This window comes from Oncorhynchus mykiss, chromosome 13 (assembly GCF_013265735.2).
Source record: "Oncorhynchus mykiss isolate Arlee chromosome 13, USDA_OmykA_1.1, whole genome shotgun sequence".
Classification (NCBI taxonomy): Eukaryota; Metazoa; Chordata; class Actinopteri; order Salmoniformes; family Salmonidae; genus Oncorhynchus; species Oncorhynchus mykiss.
Window position 1 is genome coordinate 35,122,734 of NC_048577.1, and position 25,924 is coordinate 35,148,657.

General features: G+C 45.2%; 1 protein-coding gene across 35 annotated transcripts; it reads right to left on the reverse strand.

Annotated features, from left to right (window-relative positions):
* Positions 1–698: 698 nt before the first annotated feature.
* Positions 699–25,603, reverse strand: LOC110486203 (mucin-2). Of its 35 annotated transcripts, XM_036940881.1 has the most exons (15): positions 25,430–25,603; positions 9,830–11,842; positions 9,635–9,649; positions 8,834–9,598; positions 8,383–8,625; positions 8,144–8,250; positions 7,991–8,049; positions 7,611–7,756; positions 7,058–7,195; positions 4,882–4,924; positions 4,627–4,664; positions 4,415–4,502; positions 3,396–3,600; positions 2,948–2,980; positions 699–2,537 (listed from the first exon to the last, which is right to left on the reverse strand). In XM_036940881.1, the coding sequence occupies exons 1-15, from the start codon at positions 25,479–25,481 to the stop codon at positions 2,406–2,408; spliced, it is 4,077 nt and encodes a 1,358-aa protein (XP_036796776.1). In that variant the 5' UTR covers positions 25,482–25,603; the 3' UTR covers positions 699–2,405. The 35 variants fall into 35 exon arrangements, with proteins under 35 accessions (XP_036796776.1, XP_036796788.1, XP_036796779.1 ...); XM_036940893.1 differs by having other exon boundaries at positions 8,834–10,795; positions 11,261–11,842; XM_036940884.1 differs by having other exon boundaries at positions 8,834–10,945; positions 11,261–11,842.
* Positions 25,604–25,924: the final 321 nt, after the last annotated feature.

Genomic DNA, 25,924 nt, shown 5'->3' on the forward strand with positions numbered 1-25,924 from the left:
AGCTCACCACAGCAGATGTCGTTTTCACTGTATTTCCTCATTTCCGTGTGAAGGAATTCAAACCATTCCGAACGAACAGAAGGTAGAAAACCGAGAAGCATTAATATCAGTGCAGGAAGTTGCTCTGCTCACGTTTGAGTGAATCGCTTGATCATTATTAAAAGGGTGACTCTTCCTCTGTCCCTCTCCCTTCTTTCTAAATTCCCAAATCTGGCTCGAGGTGAGTTGTCTCACACCAAATTAGTACAGTATCTGATAGCATTGCTATGGAATCTCCATGAAAGCACATCTGGCATCTGCAGTGTACTCTTCCTTAACAAGGTCAGAGCATAGCCTCTACCCTCTGATGAATTTAGTGGAGATTTATTTGGACCAGCAGGATGGGCCAATTCCAACTCTGTTCATATGGGCTAAATCCAAATCCACTCCACCTCCCTCTGCTACACACTGTGTTACCATGGATTACCAGCACTAACATAGAGCTCCGCTCTTCCGTCTATGAAATGAGTTAAATTGGAGGCTGACATCACAGGATTTCCTAATTGCTCAGACTTGAGTCAAGTGCAGTAGGCGTGGCTCCAAGGGCTCTGCACTGCGACTGACTGACCCTGTCCTCCTCTCGACAATGTGTGTCATGGGTTTGTTGGTTATCTAGTGAAAAGTTGTTGGGATCAGAGCAAAAAGACGAATTTCCTTTGTAACCTGTGGACTGCACACAGATGCACCCACTGATGTTTATTAACAACAATTTGTCTGCATGATAACATAAGGCAAAGTCACGTTGTGTGCTTGAATGTATGTATGTTCATCACACTTACATCATTCTCTGCAGTAAGACGTTTAATTTACAAAAGTTGTATATACATTTAGAAAATAGTGCACGAGACACACATACTCACAAATACACACAGACATGTGAGACTTCCATAAACATATTTTTTTGCGGAAGTGTATAGACATGGTAATTGGCACGTCTGAGAACAAGCTTTGTCGAGAGTTTATTTTTTATTTTTTGCATAATTTTCATATTCTTCAAAAAGACCAATCAAAACAGGCACATTTGCAGATGCAGGCAGCTTCAGCAGGGAAGGTACTAATAACAGAGGATGAAGGTCTACTCAGCTCCAGGCCAGACTAATAGACTGTAGAGTAGGTCTACTCAGCTCCAGGCCAGACTAATAGACTGTAGAGTAGGTCTACTCCGCTCCAGGCCAGACTAATAGACTGTAGAGTAGGTCTACTCCGCTCCAGACCAGACTAATACAAAATATCCCTTGACTGTATAAACCCCTGAACTAGGGATCCAGCTCCTTCAGCGCTTCACACACACACACACACAGCTCTCGTCATGAAAACACAATCAATCCTAAAGTAAAAAATATAGAAAAACATTTGCTCTCACTGAGAATGTGTCTATGATTCCCCCCCACCCAAACAAATCACATGTAGTGTAAAGCAAATACATAATTTAGTGCAAATAGCAATAGATGAATCACTTTGGAATACTACGTTGAGTGTGAGAAACGACAATGCAGAATGACCAATCTAAAATATATCTGTAATCTCTTCAACAAGACATAGACATCCAGGTGACTAAATGTAGCAGGATACTGTAGAAGGAAAAAAAAAAAACATGAAAAGCTTGACCCTGAACAATGGGGACAACTACTGGCTACGACAAGCTATATTCAGCTCACTCTTCATTCAATAAGGCTGCGTTTAAGGCAGTCCAATTCTGACCTCCCCCCCCCCAACTAGTTGGTCTTTTGACCAACCACATCAGATCTTTTCACACCAGATATTTTTTCAAAAGAGAAAAAATATATGATTTGAGCTGCCAGTCTAAACACAGGACACATAAAAACATTTTAAATAAAAACATTTTTTTTTTATAAATCTTGTTCTTGTATTGCAGAACAGGATAAAAGACCATGATCAGATGAACGGAACGTTTCAAAAGTAAACCATGGATTTGTAGTGAACAAAATCCTCTTTTGGTAGGGTCAGTTATTGAAGTGAATCCCTGTGAAGTCGATGCATGTTGGACTCCAAATCATTCTGAATCATAAAGCTGACTTTGAGAATGGATTCCAGAAGAACATATTTAAAAAACCCTGCTGTCAAGTCCCTTGTAGTTGTGTCATTAAACCATTAATGACTCCAGATGCCCTAGACAGTACATGGCATCTATCCGAAAACATCCTGATGCAAAGGAAAAGTTCTACACAATTCAACAGAAATACAGTGAGAGGATGTACCAATACCCAGAGTTACTAGAAGTCAGTGACTTCTCAATTTGATCTTTAGCCATGTTTGTTCTCATATGGGTCTCCTCTCATCTGCAGGTTTGAAGTAAGGGTTATCATATGGGTCTCCTCTCATCTGCAGGTTTGAAGTAAGGGTAATCATATGGGTCTCCTCTCATCTGCAGGTTTGAAGTAAGGGTTCTCGTGGCCCTGCACCAGGTAGGAGTAGCGAGAGGGGTTCTTCCCCTTGAACGTGTTCATGCTGTCTGAGGTCAGGTCATACGACCCGGTCTGAAACATTGACAGGCGGGAATGTCAGAGATCGCGCTGGACACGCGCGCACACACACGCATGCACACACACACACACAGATACATGCAGACACACACACACAAAACGCACAAATCAAACAGCAACGTACATGAAATTAAGTTGACAAAACTGACCATTCATGAACGCTTGTGTTCCCGGTATATTTTGAACTGTTGAAACCCAATAGGAATTATTTTCCTCCTACAACAAGTGGATCACGTAAGGTACTGAGAGCTATTGACTGTTTCCGTCAAGCGCTCATGAAGTTTCGGTCTTTCCCATCACCAGCTCAAAGGACAGGGTAGGTTTAGTAAAATCGTCAGGAGGAGTTATAGGCGTGATTAGTTACGGAGAGGGAAAGCAAAGCATTATTAGACTTAGAACCTTACCTTCTTCCCCCGTTTAGGCAGGATGTGGAATCCCTAAAGCAACACACTGGGAGTCAGGCAAGGGAGGGAGGGAGCACATACATGCTAACTAACTAGCCAACATCAACACTAGAAGAGCGCTACACTCTCCACCACGACAGCTACAGTTACAGCGCAAAAAAAAGCAAATCAAATATTACGTATGATTCTGGCGCGTTAATATAGGAGTTAAATAACAAGTAGCAACACAGCATTTTTAAGGAGACAAAAACCTCTTAAATATGTTACACAAGACAGAGGAGATCTTTGAGTTAGCGCATTAGGTTTCCACAGGACAACAGCAGGGAGAGGAAAGCAGACAGGACAATTACAATTTGGGGAAATGTACAAGCAGGAGGTTTATCTCGTCTCCATATGGTCTAGAATCCACTGGGTCAGAAGAACACAGGATTAATCACAAGTGACTCACCGCTCCGTTGGTGTGGGGCTTCATGTCGACCGGGGTGTGTGTGCTGCCCCCCTCGGTCATCTCCATGGGGGTTGAGTCCCAGTTGGTGCTGGCCCGGGGGATCGGGGTGATGCCCTGGGAGGTGGACCAGGGGCCCCGGAAGTCCTCCACAGGGTACGGGCTGCTGAACTCTGCTGAAGGCTTCTTCACTGACTGTGACCGGTACCTCCGAGACACACAGATAGGACAATGTAAATGCACAGCCCTATATCGGTAAGTCTCTCTGATGATACATTGTGGCGAGACGCCAATATTTTGTAGGGTGGGTGTTGAGCCAGGGGGGCAGCTAACACTTGACAGAGTAATGGTTAGAGGAGGGTGGTAGACCTCTGATGAGGGGCAGCGTGAATGGAGGTTAGGGCTTGGCAGGAGAGGAAAGAAGGGAGAGAAGAGAAGATAGAGGATGGAGAGGAGAGGACAGAGAGGAGAGAATGGAGAGGTGAGGAGGGAGAGGATGGAGAGGAGAGGAGAGGAGAGGAGAGGAGAGGAGAGGAGAGGAGAGGAGAGGAGAGGAGAGGAGAGGAGAGAGAAGATGGAGAGGAGAGAAGGGAAAGGACAGAGATGAGAGAAGCGAGAGGAGGGGGGAGGGAGAGAAGAGAAGATTGAGGACAGAGGAGAGAATGGAGAAGTGAGGAGGGAGACGTTGGAGAGGAGAGGAGAGGAGGGAAAGGACAGAGAGGAGAGAAGCGAGAGGAGGGGGGAGGGAGAGGACGGAGAGGAGAGGAGGGAGATGACAGAGAGGAGGGAGAGAGAGGACGGGGAGGGGAGAAGGGAGAGGACAGAGAGGAGAGAAGGGAAAGGACGGAAAGGAGAAAGGGAGAAGAGAGGAGGGATAGGAGAGGAGAGGAAAGAGAGGACAAAGAGGAGAGGACGGAGAGGAGAGGAGGGAGAGGATGGAGAGGAGGGAGAGGAGAGAAGGGAGAGGAGGGAGAGGAGAGACGGGACAGGAGAGAAGGGAGAGGAGGGTGTTATATTCTTACCAGCAGCAGTATGCAAGCAGGCCCAGCAGCATGATGAGGAGGACTCCCCCCAGTACACAGGCGATGACCACCACTGCCAACAGAGCCGCTACACAGAGAGAGATACACACATGAACACACTTCAGATAACAAGGAAATACAAACACCACACTCACTTTTATCACATCTCTGGACCCATTTGGTTCAGTAAGAGGAACTTTAGTCCAACTTACAGTCAGTGCAGTTGAATCCAGCATAGCCAAACGTGCATCTGGAATAGAACAATAATAGCAAACATGACACACATTTCATATAATCTAACCACAATACATTGTTTTAGGTGACAGTAGTTCCTGGTGCAATTACACGGTAAGGGCACAAGGGGGCGCTAGTTACCTGCAGCTATCTACGATACTTCAATGCATCCACAGCAGGGGAACTATGCCTGACTCAACTAAACAAATAAGAGATTCAATTCAAATACTCACGGCACACATGTGTCTCCCTCTGACCTTTGACCACTGGGACAGGCTATGGAGAAAGAGGAAACATAGGTGAGAGACAGCCATATAATTACATACAGAACCATGTGAGTTATCGGATCTGTGACAGTGACATCACAGTTTCACGGAGAGGAACTAACATGGGAACACTGTGATCTTAACAGCCGCTCTGTGTACTGTGGCGCCACTATCACCGGAGGGAACAGGTGAAGCTCACCAACGGTTTGCTCAATAAATTTGCACAATCAACCAACATAATAAACACTTGCTCTTAGAGAAGTTGATATATGGTGTAACATCAGTAAGTACAATTTTTAGATTATGTGTAGTTTAACAATGGCGCTGTGGGGAGCACAGTCATCTATGTTTAGTAGTTCTCCCCAACCCATAACTTCCCTGCTGGATAAAACTAATCCAGCCCCTGGCTCGGCAGATAGCGACCATGATTCTTCAGCTGGTTTCCAGGGCAACGGCCCCTTTGCAGACGAATACATTAAAGAGATATCGTGTGCCATGGGATCAGAGTGGAGAAACGTCGACACAGCACTTCTCTCTCTCTCTCTCTCTCTCTCTCTCTCTCTCTCTCTCTCTCTCTCTCTCTCTCTCTCTCTCTCTCTCTCTCTCTCTCTCTCTCTCTCTCTCTCTCTCTCTCTCTCTCTCTCTCTCTCTCTCTCTCTCTCTCTCTCTCTCTCTCTCTCTCTCTCTCTCTCTCTCTCTCTCTCTCTCTCTCTCTCTCTCTCTCTCTCTCTCTCTCTCTCTCTCTCTCTCTCTCTCTCTCTCTCTCTCTCTCTCTCTCTCTCTCTCTCTCTCTCTCTCTCTCTCTCTCTCTCTCTCTCTCTCTCTCTCTCTCTCTCTCTCTCTCTGTCTCTGTCTCTGTCTCTGTCTCTGTTAAATTTTCAATTCAAGGGCTTTAGTGGCATGGGAGACATATGTTAACATTGCCAAAGCAAGTGAACTAGATAATAGACAAAAGTGTACACTTACACTCACAAAAAGTTCCAAAATAGTAAAGACATTACAAATGTCATATTGTGTAAATAGTTAAAGTTCAAAAGGGAAAAATAAATAAACATAAATATGGGTATTATTTACAATGGTGTTTGTTCTTCACTGGTTGCCCTTTTCTTGTGGCACAAATATTGGCTGCTGTGATGGCACACTGTTGTATTTCACCCAATAGATATGGGAGTTTATCAAAATTGGGTTTGTTTTCGAATTCTTTGTAGATCTGTTTAATCAGAGGAAAATATGTGTCTCTAATATGGTCATACATTTGGCAGGAGGTTAGGAAGTGCAACTCAGTTTCCACCTCATTTTGTGTGCAGCGTGCAAATAGCCTTCTCTTGAGCCGCATTTTCTCAATAGCAAGGCTATGCTCACTGACTATACATAGTCAAAGCTTTCCTTAAGTTTGGGTCAGTCACAGTGGTCAGGTATTCTGCCATGGTGTACTCTCTGTTTATGGCCAACTAGCATTCTAGTTTGCTCTGTTTTTTTCTGAATTATTTCCAATGTGTCAAGTAATTATCTTTTTGTTTTCTCATGATTTGGTTGGGTCTAATTGTGTTGCTGTCCTGGGGCTCTGTGGGGTCTGTTTGTGTTTTCTCTCTCTCTCATTTCAATTCAATTCAAGGGCTTTATTGGCATGGGATACATATGTTAACATTGCCAAAGCTGGTGAAGTAGATAATAAACAAAAATGGAAATAAACAATAAAAAATCACTCTTTCCATCCTCTCTCTCTCCCTCACACACACACACACACACACACACACACACACACACACACACACACACACACACACACACACACACACACACGCAAGCACGCACAACAGTATTTAAATGAACCCAAATGCATTCTTTTGATGCTAACTTTCCCATTTTGTTCACTCTGATGCTAAGCCAAGTGCGCTTAACCTTGCTCTTGAGTCTGTCTGTGTCTATTTGTATCTCCTTTAGTATTTTCTCTCTATCAAATGGAATGTGTTCAGCAGCTCCATTATACAGTAGCTAAGCTGTTATCGTGTGTCTTGTGTAACATTTCAATGCACTCAGTACGTACAACCACAAAGACTCTACCAAAACACATAATCACCGACTCCTATCTTGAAGGACCTTTCAATGAGCATAGAACCACTGGAGACAGGTTTGCACTCACCTGTGCAGCTTTGGTTTGAGTAGAAGCTGTTGATGTAGCCAGCCTTACAGGAGCATCTGGTCACTCCATCTTCTTTGTACTCGCACATGGTAGAGCGGACATCACACGGTTGGGGGGCCTGATCACATAGGTCAGTGGCTGGAGAAAGGATGGGGACACACCAGTCAGGATAGTGACACTGTGCGATGGTACTTCATGTTTTATGGGACTTTTTTTTAATGGCTACAAAGTACGAGAATGTCAATATTTTTGTCTGTCAATCAATCAATCAATCAATCAATCAAATGTATTTATACAGCCCTTCTTACATCAGCTGATGTCACAAAGTGCTTTACGGAAACCCAGCCTAAACCCCCCCCCCCCAAAAAACAGCGAGCAATGCAGGTGTAGAAGCCCTGTTGTTTGGCATTACATTCTCCTCCGGTACAATAAAGTACATGTCTATTTATTATTTTCTATGAATAGAAAGTATGGTTCAAGCTCTCAGGTAGTAAGAATCTCCCTGCTGGCCACTCCTTCTACACAGGGAGAAGCAGCAAGGCACAGTGCCCACCGTTAAATGTAGCTCTCTGCAGTATGGTCCCACAGGTCGTCCCACAAGCTTGTATGGCTTTCTCTATAGCGGCATTGGTCGAAGTCCGGGTGGCACTGGAGCCTAGTTTAAACACGTTGTTCACGGACGCGATCACACTGCCTCGCCTGTAAGGGTCACCAAAAACCATACATAATTACCATAACAAGCCAGCTGATAAAATGCATGGTCAAACCAATGTCCTGGTCGTCACAACAAGTCCCACTGGGCACACACTGGTTGAATCAACGTTGTTTCCACGTTGTCTCCCTGGAAGTACGTTGAGCCAACGTGGAAAAGATGTTGAAATTGTCTGGCACGGTGGGCTATGCATTGGATAACAATGTGGCGTAGAATCCTACCGAAGCAGCACCACATCAGTTTGGCTGTATCCAGACTCGTTTTCCAAGGCTCTTCTCAGCTAAAAAGAAGATACGAGAGGATTATTGTCCCACTCCGTCGCTCCGAGAGGAGAATACACTGTAACTACTGGGCTTTGTGACTCAAGGACCTACTGCTTCTGAGATCCTGGCTGCTGTTTGCTTAAATATCCCTGATGACCGGTTGCTCATTTCAGCCTGAAATGTCTGGTTGAGATGCAGGTCTCCAGAGAAGACTTGGGCTGAAAATGAAGGGGGGGAAAAAGGAGTCAAAAAAGGAGTCATCATCATCACCATTTATCCCCAGCACCCTTATAATCCCCAGCATCATCCCCATCGTTGTCTTCGTTATAACACTAACGACGAGCACTAACCTTGTACACAGCGGCCCTCTAAGAGGAAGGTCCCAGACATACACTGGCAGGTGCCGTTGAGGCAGATGCTATCATACGGACAGGGAGAGGAGGGACACACTATGGAGATGGGTGGAGGCAGGGAGGTGGCAGCAGTGATGGCTGACTCTGGCTGGGTGGTGCTTCCACCGGTAGGGGAGGTCGAGGTGTGGAAAGGAGGAAGTGGACTCTCACTAGTTTTGCTAGTCGGTTGCCCAGGGGTTTCTGTGGTAAAAAAAAAAGAAGAAGGAAAGAAGACATAACAAAGATCAAATTGGAAAGTAAGTTTCAACATTGATTAACATCTCACAGTGAAGATAATATCTTTGTTTTGAATCGTTTTGCGGCATTATATTTAGTCCTTCTTCAGACACAACACAGATCCAATCATGTTTACAACATTTGACACGGACAATGACATTTTAAAGCATACCTCCTGTAGGTGAGATGGTGGGTGAGGGGGCAGGGGTGGTGGTGGAGGTGTCTACGGGGGCAGCAGTGCTGCTGCCTGGGGTTTGGGTTGAGCCTGGAGAGGGTGGGCTGGAGGAAGAGCCGGAGGTGGGGGGCAAAGCTGGAGTGCCAGCTGTGGTTGTAGAATCGGTAGTCCCCTCTGTTCCAGTGGTTTTGTCTGTATGAGGGCTCCCTGTAATGGTAGCGGTGGGGGATGAGGACGTGGAGCCATCGCTCACTGGGAGAGCGGTCTCAGGACCCCTTGTAGTGGCGGAGAGGGGTGTTGAAGACATGGTACTACCCTCAGTTACTGGGAGAGAGGTCTGACCAGTTGGTGGGATGGTGGACTTTGTGATCCTTGAACCTGTGGTCTCACTGTCTTTGGTACCTGTATCTGTGGTAGCTGTGTTGATAACTGTTGTTTCATGTGTACCTGTATCTGTGGTAGCTGTGTTGATAGCTGTTGTTTCATGTGTACCTGTATCTGTGGTAGCTGTGTTGATAGCTGTTGTTTCATGTGTACCTGTTTCTGTGGTAGCTGTGTTGATAACTGTTGTTTCATGTGTACCTGTATCTGTGGTAGCTGTGTTGATAACTGTTGTTTCATGTGTACCTGTATCTGTGGTAGCTGTGTTGATAACTGTTGTTTCATGTGTACCTGTATCTGTGGTAGCTGTGTTGATAACTGTTGTTTCATGTGTACCTGTATCTGTGGTAGCTGTGTTGATAGCTGTTGTTTCATGTGTACCTGTAGCTGTGTTGATAGCTGTTGTTTCATGTGTACCTGTATCTGTGGTACCTGTATCTGTGGTAGTTGTGTTGATAGCTGTTGTTTCATGTGTACCTGTATCTGTGGTAGCTGTGTTGATAGCTGTTGTTTCATGTGTACCTGTATCTGTGGTAGCTGTGTTGATAGCTGTTGTTTCATGTGTACCTGTATCTGTGGTAGTTGTGTTGATAGCTGTTGTTTCATGTGTACCTGTATCTGTGGTAGTTGTGTTGATAGCTGTTGTTTCATGTGTACCTGTATCTGTGGTAGCTGTGTTGATAACTGTTATTTCATGTGTGCCTGTCTCTGTGGTACCTGTATCTGTGGTAGCTGTGTCGATAGCTGTTGTTTCATGTGTACCTGTATCTGTGGTACCTGTGTTGATAACTGTTATTTCATGTGTGCCTGTCTCTGTGGTACCTGTATCTGTGGTAGCTGTGTTGATAGCTATTGTTTCATGTGTACCTGTATCTGTCGTAGCTGTGTTGATAACTGTTGTTTCATGTGTACCTGTATCTGTGGTAGCTGTGTTGATAGCTGTTGTTTCATGTGTACCTGTATCTGTGGTAGCTGTGTTGATAACTGTTGTTTCATGTGTACCTGTATCTGTGGTAGCTGTGTTGATAACTGTTGTTTCATGTGTACCTGTAGCTGTGTTGATAGCTGTTGTTTCATGTGTACCTGTCTCTGTGGTACCTGTATCTGTGGTAGTTGTGTTGATAGCTGTTGTTTCATGTGTACCTGTATCTGTGGTAGCTGTGTTGATAACTGTTGTTTCATGTGTACCTGTATCTGTGGTAGCTGTGTTGATAGCTGTTGTTTCATGTGTACCCGTCTCTGTGGTAGCTGTATCTGTGGTAGCTGTGTTGATAGCTGTTGTTTCATGTGTACCTGTATCTGTGGTACCTGTGTTGATAACTGTTATTTCATGTGTGCCTGTCTCTGTGGTACCTGTATCTGTGGTAGCTGTGTTGATAGCTGTTGTTTCATGTGTACCTGTATCTGTGGTAGCTGTGTTGATCGCTGTTGTTTCATGTATACCTGTATCTGTGGTAGCTGTGTTGATAGCTGTTGTTTCATGTGTACCTGTATCTGTGGTAGCTGTGTTGATAGCTGTTGTTTCATGTGTACCTGTATCTGTGGTAGCTGTGTTGATAGCTGTTGTTTCATGTGTACCTGTATCTGTGGTACCTGTATCTGTGGTAGCTGTGTTGATAACTGTTGTTTCATGTGTACCTGTATCTGTGGTAGCTGTGTTGATAACTGTTGTTTCATGTGTACCTGTATCTGTGGTAGCTGTGTTGATAGCTGTTGTTTCATGTGTACCTGTATCAGTGGTAGCTGTGTTGATAACTGTTGTTTCATGTGTACCTGTATCTGTGGTAGCTGTGTTGATAACTGTTGTTTCATGTGTACCTGTATCTGTGGTAGCTGTGTTGATAACTGTTGTTTCATGTGTACCTGTATCAGTGGTAGCTGTGTTGATAACTGTTGTTTCATGTGTACCTGTATCTGTGGTAGCTGTGTTGATAACTGTTGTTTCATGTGTACCTGTATCTGTGGTAGCTGTGTTGATAACTGTTGTTTCATGTGTACCTGTATCTGTGGTAGCTGTGTTGATAGCTGTTGTTTCATGTGTACCTGTATCAGTGGTACTGCTGGTTGGGATAATGTCTGGAGTTGTGTTTGACTCTGTGGGGACATCAGCTGAGGTACGGCCTGTATATTCCATGGTAGACAGAGAGTCACCTCTGCTAAGGGCAGGTGTGGTGGTGGGTGTTGTTGTCATGTCACTGTCTGTGGACGGACTGTCTTTTTCGGTCGACTCAGAGGAAGTGACAGTGTACGCTGTGGTCTTGTGGGAGGAAGTCAACCTTGCTGTGCTGACTGACGAGGTAGTTCTTGTTTCTGTCGCAGTGGTGCCGACTGCTCTCTTAGACTCTGTCGTATCAGAAGTTGAGGTCAGGTCTGTTGTAGTAGAGACCTCTTCAGTTATAGAGATGGCTGCTGTTGTGAGTGAGGTGCCATCAGTGCTAGGGAGGACAGTTGAGGGGTCTGTGGGGTCTGTGGTGGTGGAGCTGGGTTCAGTGGAGACTGGGGTATTTGTGGATAAGAGGGTGGTGGATCTATCTCCTGGGGTCATGGATGTATCTGTGATCCCAGGACTGTCATGTGTGCCAGGAGCCGTGTTGTTGGACTCTACCCCTACAGAAAAAGATACCACTTCAAACATACAGAAAGTCATGAGCTGAGCTTCATGTGCCCCATACACACACTGTAAAACACCCAAAACCTGCAATACTGAAACAGACCTGTTATGTTAAGGTCAAACGTTAGGGAGTCAAAGACTGTGGTCTCAACCAGAAGTCATAAACCTTGGCCAGTTACTCTTCTGGTGTTCATTTCCCCCCGATAATCAGGGGTGACTTAGATCTGAGACTGATGAGTGAATTTAACTACCAGGTAGAAAGAAAAAAAAAATCTGAAGTGTTTAGGCCCTCCAGATAATAAATGGAATGGCCCTGGTTTACAGCATGCGTTCCAATGCCACTTGGGCTCTCTGCAAAAGCACTGGAATCTAAACACCAAAAGTGTTCCGTGTTTGAGCTCCGTGATGAAAACGCATTGTGGCATTTGCTTTAGCTTTCCCTGAGCTCACCATTCCAGTTGTGTCACAAAGATGTACAAAGGTGCGTGACGTCATAAGCGTGACAAAAGACAAGCACACGATCGTCCCCTTACTGACGTACCTCAAACGCCACTGACTGCATCACGCAATGAATAGGTCAGCGTTGTGTCTGGCCAAAGTCTATTACCCGTCTCTTCAAAGAGGACTCGGCGTCTTACTTCTCTTAGCATGTTGTGGTGACGCCTGTCCACGGCGCTGTTAAACCCAATCTGCTCTGGTCTCTTTCTGTTTGGAGGAGAACACAGGCAGCTTCACAGCAGCTTGAGGGGCAGCACACCCAGCAGGGGGCCTTTGATAGGGTACTGCTTGGGCCTTCTTACCCCGAGCCGCGGAGCTTGGTCCTCATCTGTATGCGTTGGCTGAGTACAGTCAACCTCCTTTTCCTATTTTCTCCTCCAGCTAGAGTAGAGAGGGAACACGCGGACAACAGGGGGCCCCATCCCAAATGGCACCCCTATTCCCGACATAGTGCACTACTTTTGGCTCTGGTCAATATAGGGTGCCATTTGGGATGCAGTGGTTGACTACGGCCTTATACAAACCCTGTGTTGCTCCTACCGTACCAGGAAGCAGAGGTGCCGGAGGAAGTGGGGAGGGACCAAGACTAATATCTGATTCGGTGTGTGATTCAATTATTTTCCAGGAACACGCCAGAGGGTACATTGCATCGTGTGACCTAATGGCTCTGTAGCTCGGTAACCAAAACCCATTTACCAAAGAGCACACACACCTGTCAAGGCCGAACGTAACGTTCATCCGTATTTGAGATAGAGAACACACTTGTATCCACATAGACTCTTTCACCACACACACACGCACACGCACACACACACACACACACACACACACACACACACACACACACACACACACACACACACACACACACACACACACACACACACACACACACACACTGTGGTATGAGGGAGTGGATTGAATAAATACAGAGCTATCTGATAGGATGGATGGTGGACTGAGAGAAATGCTTTTATGATCACATTTTATTGGTTATGACGATAACAAGGCGAGGTGACCGAAACCAGAAAGCGGCTCCCGAAACTAGACCAGTGTGTGACCAATGCTGCAAAACACAGACGTAGTTTACAGTACTGTAGCAATCTGTGAGCAACTCATGTAGATTACGAATGAAAGAAGATAGCCCCAAGGTTCTTGGTTGATTACCAGAGATGAAAACACAAGATTTAATTATCCCGTTTTGTTAACAGTGCAAGACACAAGAAGTCAACAGTATGTTCCTATGATGAGATTTCTGTCAGTTATGCCCATCCGGCTATCTTCATATGATGATATGATGACATAGCTATGAGTAAGAGTCTTCCCCCTTCATACTGTACATTCTGGGTGTATCACCACATTGTGTCACAGTACACTTTAATCTCTTGGTAAGCACATGAAAACATTCTGCCCCTTGGTTAGATTCCTTCGCATAGATTTGCCAGTGGGCCTTGGCGATGCAGACATGCCTGAGAGGATTGTTGTGCTCAGACCAGCGTCTTAGCAGAAACCTGATAAAAAAAAACACACAATAATGAAGCCTAGCAATGTGGTTTCTAACTAAAAACCTGGCAACCTAATCTATGGTCCATTGTACTGGGAAACAACCATACAGATTCCAAACATAGGACATCTCCCTGGCAACCTGAGCAAAGAGCAGGCTGAGCCTAGATCATCCAGTGTGATCCTGGACAAGGCAGGCCAATTGACTACCTATCTAAGATGTATCAATGCCAAGAGCAAACATGTACAGTAGTGTAACGCGTAAATGGGTGTTCAAGCAGACGGTGGTGACAGAAAGCAGGCCCTGCCCCGCAACACAACTACTGGGAAGTCAACGTCTAATTTTGTTAGTCAGTTAGCCCACTACTTCCTGCTATTCTCCACCCAACACACAGACCTTTCCCTCCGTCAGGCCCATTGGTAGCTCTGAGGTGTCGGTTAAACGCCACTTGATTTTGCACCCTCTAAGTCAGCCTTTCTTAAAGTAGGGGTCGCGACCCAGAGTGGTCTAATTGCAGGAAATTAGCTGTAAAACTGAAACGTTTTTCTCTCTGCCCCATTGCAAAATGAGCAGAATTGCATGAAATGTTTTCTAAAAATGCTAAATGTCCTCTCCGCCCCAGGGCATGATTTGTAGAATTGCAGAAAACCGTGACATTTTCTATACGCCCCATGGCAAAATTTGAAATGACTGAACACTGAATTTATCATTTGGGAACCAGGCTGAAAAAGTTTAAGAACCCTTATTCTAAGTCATGAGCTATGCAAATCTGTTGTGAGAGGTGAGAACAGGTGAGAACAGTTGAGAACTATTGAAAACCGTTGACAAAACCGCCACGATGGTGTGTGTGTGTGTTGTGTGTGTGTGTGTGTGTGGTTGTGCGTGCGTGTTTGTGTTGGCTTTTACAGAGTCCCCCCCCCCCCCCCCCCCCCCCCCTCTCATTCAAATGCTTCTGTCTTGGAAAAGTTGAATCTCTCTTGAAAACAATCGCCGACGTCTCATTTAGATCCACATCAGACGGACTGGCTTGGATCATGGAGTTGGTTCTCTATGGATGGAATCATTCTGCTATATTCCAACACACATTCTGTGCATGACGTGGGTATACCATGAGAGTGTGGCCATATTGGGAAAATTGAAGATCACTTCCCAGACAGGTCAACATGAAAATGAGTAGATATAGCTACTGGCGAGCCTTGATGGCGTCATAAAATAACCCCTGCCCATCTGACACTGGACTAAGGGGGAAGCTCCGTAACTAAGGCACAATTCCCCAGGCAAGAATATCACGCACACACACACGCACATATGAACCCCCACCACACACACACACACACGTTTTCATCAAACACGCACACAGGCTATCCTGAGTCCTCTGAGGATTGTGTCCCTGAGTACAATACTTCCACCACGGCGGATTCAGATTCAGAGTGTTCACAGTAATAGTCACATGTACAGGGTTGTTGGTGCGGTTGCAGGGTTCAGTGAAAATCTTAGGCTTCGAGCTCCAACATGCGGGACTAGGTGAAATAAAAGAATGAAAATGGCAATGAAAAAACACAATAGAAATAGCATCATATACGTAATGACAGCTGTGGCAGTGATGAATAAATGCTTGGTGTGGAGGCAGAGTTAAGACTGTTGAGGGGGTGGGGGCGGAATGGCCATAAGGGGAGCAGCATGGCCATTGAGGGGACCAAGTGAAATAAAAAAACAATAACAATTAGAATTTAAAAAAAGTTCTAATATAGACATTAACAACTGCATCATTGATGAATGTTGTTGGGAGGTGGGGTGATGTTTCCCAGTTTCATGAGCAACGTAAAACTAAACTGCCAACAGAGGAGGCTGGTGGGAGGAGCTATAGGAGGACGGCTCATGCATTCCATTGCTGGAATGGAAGAAATACAACGCTATCAAATACATCAAACATGTTCAACTCCGTTCCATTAATTCCATTCCAGCCTCGTCGGCCTGCTATTTCGTTTCAAGTTCCACGGTCTTTTTTATTACATTTTTTTACCTTCTTTAACATCAGGACCGGCACGTCGTCCAACTACCACTCCTTTGAAACTTTATCTTCACTAACTTATTACCAGGAACTACTGGTAATGTTGTATTGAATAAAGCATATCAAACCAGAAGGGACACTGTACAGGTAGGGTACAGTACAGTATAGTGTATATAATGTATAAGGTATATTGCAGTACAGTAAGCCCTCTTTTAGGTATTAACCTCGTGTGACAGCCAGATAATCTCAGGCAGACACAATGAGATGATGGGGTTAAATCAGACCACACAGGGGTCAAAGGGCACCGATAGGACTTCACCATAGGGGACCACACACTCAGGAAGAGCTCATATTTTTGTAAAGTGGTTTGAGACTTGCGAAATGCACTGCAAATAAAACGTGACTTAAAACACAGACAAAATGGTTCCGTTTGGGTTGGACCAGATTCACATCGAGTCACTGCGACAGAGTATACATTAGTGTCATACAGTGTCACACCCAGGGTCATACTGCGCGTCACACCCACAGTGAACTGAACACCGACGGACTCACAAACAGAATGAACGAAACATGGTCACAGTCTGTTACCCTGCCACACCCTCCCCTTCCCACACAGGAAGAAAAGGGAACAGCGTCGAGAGGAGGCTGAGCAATGTGGGAGTGTGTCCGTTGCCAGGTTACCAGCTGTCAAAGTTCTGATGGCCACACTACAAATCACTGAGGGAGAGAGACAAAGAGACAGAAGGGGGGAGAGAGAAGAGAGGGAAAGAGGGACAGAGAGAGAGAGAGAGAGTGAGAAGGAGAAAGAGACTACACGCCGATGACGCACGTCTTTCACCCAGCGCCACACTTCACAGGCTTTCTTTTCATGTGGCACAATGTTACTCCTGTGAAGTGACTCTTTATGAACTCAACCAACTGCCAGATAAACAATTACCTTGCTACCTGTTGCCCCCCAACCCCAACCCCCACAGACTCTACTCTGTAATGTACTTCTTAGCTAATATGTGTCCCAAATTGAGAACAGTCCATGACTAGGGTGGCTGGAGTCTTTGACAATTTTTAGGGCCTTCCTCTGACACCACCTGATTAAGAGGTCCTGGATGGCAGGAAGCTTGTCCCCAGTGATGTACTCGGCCGTACGCACTACCCTCTGTAGTGCCTTGTGGTCGGAGGCCGAGCAGTTGCCATACCAGGCAGTGATGCAACCAGTCAGGACGCTCTTGATGGTGCAGCTGTATAATCTTTTTGAGGATCTGAGGACCCATGCCAAATCTTTTCAGTCTCCTGAGGGGGAATAGGCTTTGTCGTGCCCTCTTCACAACTTTCTTAGTGTGCTTGGACCATTTTAGTTTGCTGGTGATGTGGAAGCCAAGGAACTTGAAGCTCTCAACCTGTTCCACTACAGCCCCGTCGATGAGAATGGGGGCATGCTCAGTCCTCCTTTTCCTGTAGTCCACGATCATCTCCTTTGTCTTGATCACGTTGAGTCATGACGGTTCCTGCATCCAGTACACACTTTCAGTCACTTGGAGTTGCCACGGAAACATGCCCAGTTTACGGCTGGGAATTAGCTAAACGCTTTCCTGAAATAGTTTTTTTTTATCACATCTACCAGCACTGTGAGAAACACAGAAAGAAAGAAAGAAAGAAAGAAAGAAAGAAAGAAATAAAGAAAGAGAGACAAAGATAGAAAGAAATATGGGCCATCAGGTTAGTGACTGACCCCACAGAGACTGGTAACGAAAGGATTTTCTAATTAGCGTCACCACAGTAATGTGACGTCCCTTCAGAGTTGATTACTGTCGTCTAGTCTGTCTGTCCATGCTGTTCACTGTTTACAAATTCGATACTAATAGTCACTAATATACTAACAGTCACTAATAGTGCTCACGAATGACATATCCAACACTCTGGAACGATAGGGGGTGTAATAGCATGTATAACATCTCAGTACGTAACAGAGCATGTAAAAAACAACATGTACATGACATAGGACTAGTAATGTTGGACTTCAGTACATGCTAATTAGAAGTCCCAGGTACAGTCCTCAGAGCCGGCTAATGAGGTGGACATTTCTAACATACTGCTTTATGAACTTGTGGTGCAATGCTTGTAGGGGCTCTGTAGGGAATGTTCCCCTTCTTACATCGCACGCACGCACGCACGCACGCACGCACGCACGCACGCACGCACACACACAGTAGCAGCAAGCAGGCAGGCTTCCTTCAGCTTCCCCTGGTGTAGGGAGTCTATCTGTCCTTGGGGCCCTGTCCATTTCTCTGTTACCACGGCTGCCACATCAAAGCCGGGCAGCTGACGCCAGTTCACCAGGGGTGACCCTATCTCATGGAAATGAGGAGGAGCTTTCATTTTCACCTCTTACAGACCAACCACGGCCATATCCCAGTGTCTGCTATTCTCTTTCAATCACTCCCCCCCCCCCCCCCCCCCCTTCTCTCTCTCATTGAAAAGGTGCCTCGTCCAGATAATGGTTCTTTCTGAAACCTCTTCCCTCGGATATGGGGATATAAACCTTCTATTGAACCGCCGCGTTTCTTCGTCCTTCTGCTTAGTCTGCCGTTTGTCAAGCAACTTTGGGTCCTTGAAAAGCGCTATAAAAATACCATGCACTATTATTAAGGTTGCTGATGCCTCTGCACTGTCTCTGTGACAAAGATTCCTCACATAGTAATAAACGCTGCTTGGGGGACAGATTCCTAATTAGTCTAATCAAGCTGAACATGTCCATGGTCAATGGAAGGAATGAGAATGGTCCTATCGCACTACATTTATCCAATATCATGATGATGATGTCTGCTGTGCACAGTTGCTCATGGGAAAGTTGCTTGTGACAATGTATACCGCATCTTACATTCAAATCAACAGGACAATAGCCATGTGCGTTGTCATAACTGGGTATATGTGCATTGTCATAACTGGGTATATGTGCATTGTCATAACTGGGTAAGGCAGGTAGCCTGGCGGGTTTGAGCGCTGGGCCAGTAACCGAAAGGTTGGAGGATTGAATCCGAACCCGAGCTGACAAGGTAAAAATCTGTCGTTCTGCCCCGAGCAAGATAGTTAACACACTGTTCCCGGGCGCCAAAGATGTGGATGTCAATTAAGGCAGCCCCCCGCACCTCTCTGATTCAGAGGGGTTGGGTTAAAAGCGGAAAACACATTTCAGTTGGATGAATTCAGCTGTACAACTGACGAGGTACAGTATGCCCTTTCTCTAATGGTCTGGTATTGTTTGTCTGTGAGATTACATCGAGGGAATCAATAGGTTTCCTAATTCCCGAAAGATCATTTCACGCTGTTCTCAAATCAAAGTTAATTTGTCGCGTACACAGATTAGCAGACGCTAAAGCAGGTGCAGCTAAAGGCTTTTGTTTAAAGGTCCAACAGTGCAGTAAATGTCTAACAGTACAATACTAATACAGAATTATAAAGTGAGGGGTTCGAGCCCTGAATGCTGATTGGCTGACAGCCGTGGTATATCAGACCGTATACCATATGGGTACGACAAAACGTTTATTTTTACTGCTCGGATTACATTGGTAACCAGTGTATAATAGCGATAAGGCACCTCGGGGGCTTGTGATATATGACCAATATAAGACGGCTAATGCGATGCGATGCGTCGTGTCTATGAACAGCCCTTAGTCGTGATATATTGGCCATATACCACACCTCCTTGGGCCTTATTACTTAAATACCCCCTGTACTCGTCCTGTGCCTTGCCTGTCTGGGGTAGGGCCTGCCTGACACAAACAAATAAACAAACACACACACACACACACCACTCACAGACACAAAGACACACACTGACAGAAGAAAGGCAGTAGCACAGCTAGAGGGCCTTGTCTTGTATTTGTCAACATCGGGCACAACAGCAAGACTCATCACTATGGGTGGCACGGAAGGACACAGAGCACAGTACTACTTTCTATATTAGGGAAAGATCCGAAGGTTTAAGTTGCAGTCATTGGTTTATTCTCTTGTCTTTTTCTTCATCGTTACCTCAGTTTATTTATTTACATGCTTTTCCCCCTTGGTCCCTCTCTCTCTCTCTCTCTCTCTGTGACCTCTCTACCTTCAGCTTGACCCGTGCCTTGCCCTAGTTGTAAGACTTAACGGGAGGTGAGTTGTGTGTGTCTACGTCCCCCTCCCTATATCAGCACAGAGGGCTCATCCAGCCTTGACTATCTGTAGGTAACATATGGCTCTCTGGAGCAGCTAGCACTCCTCGCTCACTGGGCCCCTGCTCTGAGCACATATCATATCCTATTAAAGCTCGGCCAGCACATGCTTTCCAATTACAGAGTGAGATTTACAGCCCCGGAGAGTAGCCTTAATCCAACTCAGCGAGAGGGAGGAAAGAGGAGGGGAGAGAGGTGACAAGATGAAAGACAAGATGAAAGAAAAAAGAAGATGAAGAAGCAAGAGTGTCTATGAAAAGGGGAGGGCAGGCAGCAAGAGAGAGAGAGAGATCATGGGTAAAATCTGAGCAGTATAGTGAGGGGAAAGGAGAGGTCTCAGACAGTCTCCACTGAAAATGCTCTATGCATTAACAATACAGTGCCTTGCGAAAGTATTCGGCCCCCTTGAACTTTGCGACCTTTTGCCACATTTCAGGCTTCAAACATAAAGATATAAAACTGTATTTTTTTGTGAAGAATCAACAACAAGTGGGACACAATCATGAAGTGGAACGACATTTATTGGATATTTCAAACTTTTTTAACAAATCAAAAACTGAAAAATTGGACGTGCAAAATTATTCAGCCCCTTTACTTTCAGTGCAACAAACTCTCTCCAGAAGTTCAGTGAGGATCTCTGAATGATCCAATGTTGACCTAAATGACTAATGATGATAAATACAATCCACCTGTGAGTAATCAAGTCTCCGTATAACTGCTCCTGCACTGTGATAGTCTCAGAGGTCCGTTAAATACGCAGAGAGCATCATGAAGAACAAGGAACACACCAGGCAGGTCCGAGATACTGTTGTGAAGAAGTTTAAAGCCGGATTTAGATACAAAAAGATTTCCCAAGCTTTAAACATCCCAAGGAGCACTGTGCAAGCGATAATATTTAAATGGAAGGAGTATCAGACCACTGCAAATCTACCAAGACCTGGCCGTCCCTCTAAACTTTCCGCTCATACAAGGAGAAGACTGATCAGAGATGCATCCAAGGGGCCCATGATCACTCTGGATGAACTGCAGAGATCTACAGCTGAGGTGGGAGACTCTGTCCATAGGACAACAGTCAGTCGTATATTTCACAAATCTGGCCTTTATGGAAGAGTGGCAAGAAGAAAGCCATTTCTTAAAGATATCCATAAAAAGTGTTGTTTAAAGTTTGCCACAAGCCACCTGGGAGACACACCAAACATGTGGAAGAAGGTGCTCAGGTCAGATGAAACCAAAATTGTACTTTTTGGCAACAATGCAAAACGTTATGTTTGGCGTAAAAGCAACACAGCTCATCACCCTGAACACACCATCCCCACTGTCAAACATGGTGGTGGCAGCATCATGGTTTGGGCCTGCTTTTCTTCAGCAGGGACAGGGAAGATGGTTAAAATTGATGGGAAGATGGATGGAGCCAAATACAGGACCATTCTGGAAGAAAACCTGATGGAGTCTGCAAAAGACCTGAGACTGGGACGGAGATTTGTCTTCCAACGAGACAATGATCCAAAACATAAAGCAAAATCTACAATGGAATGGTTCAAAAATAAACATATCCAGGTGTTAGAATGGCCAATTCAAAGTCCAGACCTGAATCCAATCGAGAATCTGTGGAAAGAACTGAAAACTGCTGTTCACAAATGCTCTCCATCCAACCTCACTGAGCTCGAGCTGTTTTGCAAGGAGGAATGGGAAAAAATTTCAGTCTCTCGATGTGCAAAACTGATAGAGACATACCCCAAGCGACTTACAGCTGTAATCGCAGCAAAAGGTGGCGCTACAAAGTATTAACTTAAGGGGGCTGAATAATTTTGCACGCCCAATTTTTCAGTTTTTGATTTGTTAAAAAAGTTTGAAATATCCAATAAATGTCGTTCCACTTCATGATTGTATCCCACTTGTTGAAAAAATAAAAAATAAAACAAATAAAAAATACAGTTTTATATCTTTATGTTTGAAGCCTGAAATGTGGCAAAAGGTCACAAAGTTCAAGGGGCCCGAATAGTTTCGCAAGGCACTGTATAAGAGGAGGGGGAGGGGCGACATTGTTGGACAATGATGTAATCCGGGTACTTTAAATGATTTACAACCCGATGGTGGTTCGACTTTCTGGAACTGGCCTAGGATCCGTTTGCACTTTGACACACAGAGAGCGAGACACTAACGAACCCATGTCACACTCATCGTACCCCTTTACTCTGACCTCGGCATAGTGATCACTCGTTGATATCTGGGCTTCATCACACTTAAAAGGGAGGACGGATGAATGTGTGTGTGTGTGTGTGTGTGTCCTCGCTCAGTCCACCCCATCCATCACCTTCCGTAAAGACCCTGCATGCTCTGCACATATAATATCATGACTAACCACCAAAACTATGATGCTTCTGACATGAATAATGTATGTGGTCAGAGAGGAAAGAGACAGGGTTAAGAAGAGGAGGAGAAGAGACACTGAACATGCGCCCCCCCCCTCTTTGAGAGGTTTCTTATCGGGGGCACACACACACGCTGGACGATGGCGTCCATGGCGCCAGACTCAGGGGAAGAGGTGATCGAACCCTCAGGAGGTCCTTTATCTGTATCTTTTTACTGCTGACTTCCTGCCGCACACACACACACACACACACACACACACACACACACACACACACACACACACACACACACACACACACACACACACACACACACACACACACACACACACACACACACACACCGAGCCACATGAGAGTGTCTCCTCTCAGGCCTCTGGTGGTAACCTTTGACCTTAAATATGGCCTTCCCTATAGGGCAGGGATAGGCAACTTTGATGGAGGTGAGGGCCACAAAAAATCGGAACTCATCATGAGGTCCTAACCTTTTGCGGGCCCTAAGCGGTTTTGCCATGGGGCGCAGAGAAGATTTTGTAATGTTTCTACTCATTTTGCAAAGGGACGCTGAACACGCTTACAGTTTTCCAGTTTATTTCCTGGAATTGTACACATTTTCCAATAGGGTGGAGAGAACTGTTTGCCTTCTTTTAATATGATATCTGAATGAGAGTGACTAACAAAATCAATGGGGGCCCACTGGTCGGAAAACCAATGGGGGCCCCCTGGTTGGTAATTCGCCCATGATAAAGGTTTAGATAGCTGGATGCTAGACCAACTTACCAATCTAAAAAATGTTAGCTGACATTGGCTATTTGAGTGATTGTCAAAGGAGAAAAACTGCTGATGCACAACCAAATTTCGAAATTGCACTTTGTGTATTCTACTATTTTAACTCGCAACAGTAAGTTGAGATCCCGACTCAAAATAAAAAATAAATGTATCCGTGGGCCAACTAAAGGGGGTACGCGGGCCAGTTGCCCATCCCTATCTATAGTTGGCAAAGTGATGAAGCAACCCCAGAGCAGCCCTAATTAAGAGTCTGCGACCAATAGAATCAACTTCCATATAGGGCAGCAGGGCTAAGCAACAGCATTGCTGAGCCTATAGGCTCATTAAGGTTCCACAGTACACTTCAACAGTGTTGCAGGCTGAAAGAGTATAGAAGAGAGATTCTCTGAATGGTTAAGATGTGTGTCACAGGGACTTTTTACACTATCCCCCATCCCTGACTCACACCCAGTCAGAGAGCATTAGAACCAATGACTCAGTCTTCAGTAAGTCTTGGCCTCTATTTGGAGATTTTTGGGAAACCTCCTGCTAAGAGTCTAAGATAGCCACTAGTTTTTAAGTATTAGTACTGTATATATGAAAAGATATCTATCAGAGCCTTCTTAAGTAATGGTTTCTTACCTTACATAATAATGGATACAATAAAACTTACACTATATATACAAAAGTATGTGGACAGCCCTTCAAATTAGTTGATTCGTCTATTTCAGCCACACCCATAGCTGACAGGTGTATAAAATCGGGCACATAGACATGCATTCTCCATAGACAAACATTGGCATTAGAATGGTCTTACTGAAGAGCTCAGTGACTTTCAACGTGGCACTGTCATAGGATGCCACCTTTCCAACAAGTCGGTTCGTCAAATGTCTGCCCTGCTAAAGGTGGCCCGGTCAACTGTAAGTATTGTTATTGTGAAGTGGAAACGTCTAGGAGCAACAACGGCTCAGCCATGAAGTAGTAGGCCAGAATGGGATCAGAATGGGATAGCTGAGTGCTGAAGCGCGTAGCGCGTAACAATTGTCTGTCCTCGGTTGCAATATTCACTAGCAAGTTCCAAACTGCCTCTGGAAGCAATGTCAGCACAAAAACTGTTAGTCGTGAGCTTCATGAAATGGGTTTCCATGGCCAAGCCTGAGATCACAATGCACAATGCCAATTGTCGGCTGATGTGGTGTAAAACTCGCCGCCATTGGACTCAGTGGAGACGCGTTCTCTGGAGTGATGAATCACACTTCACCATCTGGCATTCCGATGGACAAATCTGGGTTTGGCGGATGCCAGGGGCATGCTACCTGTCCTAATGCATAGTGCCAATGTAAAGTTTGGTGGAAGAGGAATAATGGTCTGGGGCTGGTTTTCATGGTTCGGGCTAGGTCCCTTATTTCCAATGAAGGGAAATCTTAACGCTACAGGATACAATGACATTCTAGACGATTCTGTGCTTCCAACTTTGTGGCAACAGTTTGTGGAAGGCCCTTTCCTGTTTCATCATGACAATGCCCCTGTGCACAACGCGAGGTCCATACAGAAATGGTTTGTCGAGATTGGTGTGGAAGAACTTGACTGGCCTGCACAGAGCCCTGACCTCAACCCCATCGAACACCTTTGGGTTGGGACTGCGAGCTAGGCCTAATCACCCAACATCAGTGCCTGACCTCACTAATGCTCTTGTGGCTGAATGGAAGCAAGTCCCCGCAGCAATGTTCCACATCTAGTGGAAAGCCTTCCTGAAAGAGAGGCGGCTGTTATAGCAGCAAAGGGGGGACCAACTCCATATTAATGCCCATGATTTTGGAATGAGATGTTCGAGGAGCAGGTGTCCACATACTTTTGGTAATGTAGTGTGTTTGAAAATGTAACTTAAGTGACTCTAGGGTAGGCTAGTGATGGTAAATATAGCCTAGTTTGTGTCTATACACTGCATTGCTATCCATTTGGCAGCTTTAATGTTATTACATCGTTATTCCAGTGACATTGCAAACTTATGGGAACAAAAATATAAACATAGCCTATGACAATGGAAAGGCAAATATGGGCAACGTTCGGAGATTGATTTAAATACCCAACAGAGCTCAGGATGTTCCATCTATATCCTACACGAAATGGCACCTGCTTTGAGAAGTGTATTTGGAACAATATTCCACAGAATGATCCATAGGTACAAGAGCGTTTCAACAACAAGACATTATTATACTATAAAACATTTAAATGGAGCTTACCTGTTACAACAATCCATAGGAGGATGAAAAGCTGATGAGAAAATAATATCATGTTCACTCTGTGTAACGTTTCGTCCGAGTTCAGATAATCAAGAGCAACAAGAACAGCGGTGAAGTAACGGTCCTACTGGAGACGCAATAACTAACTCCCTTCGTCTGTCCGTGTCTGCCACAGGTGGGTCTCTCTTTGAGCCCGTTTAGAGGTCTCAGCCCTATTAAATGCTTAGTCCCTCCTCATGGGGCGGGCTCTGCTGCCTCCCTCCAACAAGCTCGGTCAATGACAGTCCTGAGTGTCCGCTCGCCAATACCGGGAAAGTAGATAAGGTGAGTTGCGCACAAGACCTCGGCCTGTGGTATTTTTGGCATAGTCTGGCATTGGCGATTATTTTATGTGCTTTTATATTACAGTATTTGAACTATTCAACCAACACTCACTTTTGGACATTGTTTGCAAGTAAAACTTATATGATGACAAATCAAGTATAAAAACGTTTT

Excerpts from the sequence above, each read along its gene's own strand:
- LOC110486203 (XM_036940860.1), bottom strand. The coding sequence starts at position 25,481 with ATGATATTATTTTCTCATCAGCTTTTCATCCTCCTATGGATTGTTGTA. Across the intron at positions 8,626-8,833 it reads CACCATCTCACCTACAGGAG|AAACCCCTGGGCAACCGACT; the intron begins GTATGCTTTAAA and ends TTTTTACCACAG. Across the intron at positions 4,503-4,626 it reads TGGATTCAACTGCACTGACT|CGGCTCTGTTGGCAGTGGTG; the intron begins GTAAGTTGGACT and ends CTCTCTGTGTAG.